This window comes from Otolemur garnettii, unplaced genomic scaffold (genome assembly GCF_000181295.1).
Source record: "Otolemur garnettii isolate 467f Iridium unplaced genomic scaffold, OtoGar3 scaffold00251, whole genome shotgun sequence".
NCBI lineage: Eukaryota > Metazoa > Chordata > Mammalia > Primates > Galagidae > Otolemur > Otolemur garnettii.
Genome location: NW_003852646.1, coordinates 1092928 through 1096048, shown reverse-complemented (window position 1 = coordinate 1096048; position 3121 = coordinate 1092928). Strand labels below are relative to the sequence as shown.

Below are 3121 nucleotides of genomic sequence, written 5' to 3'. Positions count from 1 at the left end.
CAACCCAAGGAGGGCTGTGCTGCCTAACTCTCCCACTGAGGCCCAGGAGGGAGACTGGCTTGTCCAGGATCACCCAGAGTTGGAAGCAAAGCCAGTCACTTTGTGCTGTCCAGCCCAAGCCCCTCTTCCTCCAAGAAGTCTCACTTTCCAAACCTACTCTATGACTGTGTGACCTCGAGTTCAGGGTTTGCCCTCTCTAATCTTCTTTCCCCTTGGGAACTGGGCAGGGGGTGGGGGAGGATCCAAGCTCCCTTTCCCTGGAGTTAGTCCTTTCTCTGCAGGTCCCCTTCCTAGTGCAGGGGCAAGACCCAAGGCCTAGTTCCAGCTTTACCCTGACTCACTCTGGCTATTTCCTCCTCTATGGAGGCCTCCCAGCCTCCCAGGGGATTTAGGCAGATCCCCTGCCCCCCACCTGTAGGGTATGTCTCAAGCCAGGCCAGTTGCTGACCTCATGCTCCACCAAATTGGAGGGTGAAAAATTACTAAATTCCGAAGGCATTACCCCAAGACTTCTCACACCCCTTCCCCTGTGAACACAGAAGAGTCTGAAGGCCCAGCCCTTGAATGACAAGCATTGGTGTTTATTAACCAAGGGAAGGGAAGTCAGAGCAATGGAGACTCCCAACCAGGCCCTCCTATAGTCTACCTACCTAGGCCCACTGCCAAGGACTCAGAAAAACAGTAGATAAGCCCCCTCCTCCCTGCCTCCTCTCCAGCGTATATTCCTGGGAACCAGGACCCATTGGGTAAGAAAGAGGAAGTCAGCAAAGGACAGAGGCTAAGGAAGGAAAGAGGAAACAGAAGCACTGTTGAGACAGGCTTGGTAAGATTTCTTGGCTCCTCACTCTCAGTGAGGGGTGGGGAGTGAAACACCCTAAATGCAGCCCCAAAAGAGGAGCCAAGCAGGGGTTAACTCATGTCAAAAACCCTGTAAGTGGGGATGGGGGTGGCATCCCAAATCAAGAGCAACTCTCTCCAGGGTCAGTCCTTGCCAGAGGACGTGGGGCCATCCAGCTTCTGTCTAAGCCTTTGTCTCTATACCAAGTTCACAAAGGGACTAGCATCTGCTCTGTTCAGATCCAGGGAATGGATGCAAAAGAGGACAGAGGCCAAGTGCCTCCTAAGATCGGTCCTGTGGCAAATTCCAAGTCCAATGGAGGCCTAGCCCTCTGAGGCTGGGATCTCCCGTGCCTGCCTTAACCCATACAGCCACTTAATCACGCGGGCATTTCGCTCTACCACCGAGACTCCGTAGGGCACGCGTTCCCGGGCCCTCTCCTCAACAGTAGCCGAGCTGCGGCGGGAACAGCCTCCATCAGAGCTGCCCGGCCCCGCACTGGGCCCGGCCAGGGACACGATGTCCGAACTGGCCCGTGCCAGGTGAGCCACACCCAATCCCCGTGCCTCCTCCGGGTCCAGGCCGCAGAAGTTAAAAAAGCGCTCTAGGTCAGCGGCCGCCCTAGAGAAGCGCTCACTCAAGTCTGACTTGGAGCGTTGCAAACCCGGTGGCCGAGCTGGGCTAGAGGTGGCGGCAGCGCTCGGTGACGGGCAGGGCCGGGTAGGTGAGGCTGGCAAGGGGCGGACGTCCACTCGGCGCACTGCAGCAGTACTGGGCGGTGGGCGTGGAGGAGTGGCTGGCGGGGCCTGGCGGATTCCCTCTGCAGGCCCGGGAGTACGGCTGACCTCAGCAGGGGACACGGGACTATCACACAAGTTGATGAGGCTGCTAAGAATGTCCAGGTCCAGTTGGGGCCGGCGGCCAGGGCCAGGCAGAGCTCGACGGCTGGGTGTGAGCACTGTGCGGCGAGTCCCAGGGCTAAAGAGTGGCTGTTTGGACAGCAGGGGCTGTACAGGTTCCTGGCGGGTGTTAGCCACATGTATGCTCTTGACGTATTTGGCCTTGTCGGCCTCCAGGCGCTCCACAGCACTCAGTTTCCGGGCTCCACCGTCCGCTGGCCTCCGTAGCAGGTAGCCCGGGACCTTGGTGCGCAGGCGGAAAGGTAGGGCGGGGGCGGCGGGGGCTCCGGGGCTCAGCGTATCCACAGGCATGGCTGTTACATACCCCGAGGGCTTCGGTCTGAGACTGGAGAAATGAAATAACAGAGGTCCAGGCAAAAAGTTGGCTAGATGCCCGCAACGGCTGCAATGAAGGAAAGAAAAAGAGGGACTGAGCGCGCTCAGACAAAGCTGAGCCAAGCTAAGATGCCTTCCCTATTATAAGGTACAGGCCACGCCCCCTGGTTCACAGAGAGCCAATCAGCAAGAGAAAGCAACAGCTGAAGGCCCAGGCCCCACCCCCACCCCTCCCTCCTACCCCAGGGACCAGGCCCAGCTGAGGCAGAAAGAAAAGGTGCTAGAGAAGACCTGGGCAGCCTCAGGCACAAAAAAGACCAATAAATAAATAAAAATGGAGCACAGCAGACTCTAGGTTCTGTGCTGGGACAGTCAGTTCCACCTCTGTTCTCTCAAGAGCTCCATTTTTCAGATGGGGAAATTGAAGCCCAGAGAGGACCCAATTGCTTAGGCTAACCCAGCAAGTGGATGGTTCTGCTCCTTACTCCCAAGCAGGGAGGTACTGGCACAGAGTATTAGGATTAAGTGACCAAGAGAAAGGGCTCCAAACCCACACCCCACCTCGACTGCCCACAAGGAGGCTACCAACTCCACCCAGGCAGGAAGCTGTCCTGTGCCATCTACCCGCCTAGACATGCCAAGCCCCAGGCACAGGAGCAGAGCTTGTAGGGGAGGAGCAGAGAAAATCCCCACTCCCACCCCCACAGAGTCCGGGCACTGTCAGCTTGACTATGGACCCGGATGGCACACAGTGAGCCATGGATGCCCGTCAGGTGGAAACGTAAGCCCTGAGCTATGCTGTTAGGAGAGAAGCCGGAAATGCCCCAGGTCACACAGCCCTGCATGGAGGCACCAAACAGACTCTTGATCTTTCAGCAGCCATAGGATGGGCACTCACAGGCAAGGGGGCCCATGCCTGGGTGCACAAGCATCTACATAGTTGCCCAAGTGTCAGGGCCTGCTGCCCCAGGCACCAGGCCAACCCTGTCCCTGTTTCCAAGGAAGGGATAAGGCCACAAAGAACCATCTCCACTCCGAGGCCTCTGGG

At 57.7% G+C, this 3121-nt stretch overlaps 1 protein-coding gene across 1 annotated transcript; it reads right to left on the bottom strand.

Annotated features, from left to right (window-relative positions):
* Window positions 1-560: 560 nt before the first annotated feature.
* Window positions 561-2188, bottom strand: FAM110A (family with sequence similarity 110 member A). Its single transcript, XM_003802622.3, has one exon. The coding sequence runs from the start codon at window positions 2047-2049 to the stop codon at window positions 1162-1164; it is 888 nt and encodes a 295-aa protein (XP_003802670.1). The 5' UTR covers window positions 2050-2188; the 3' UTR covers window positions 561-1161.
* Window positions 2189-3121: the final 933 nt, after the last annotated feature.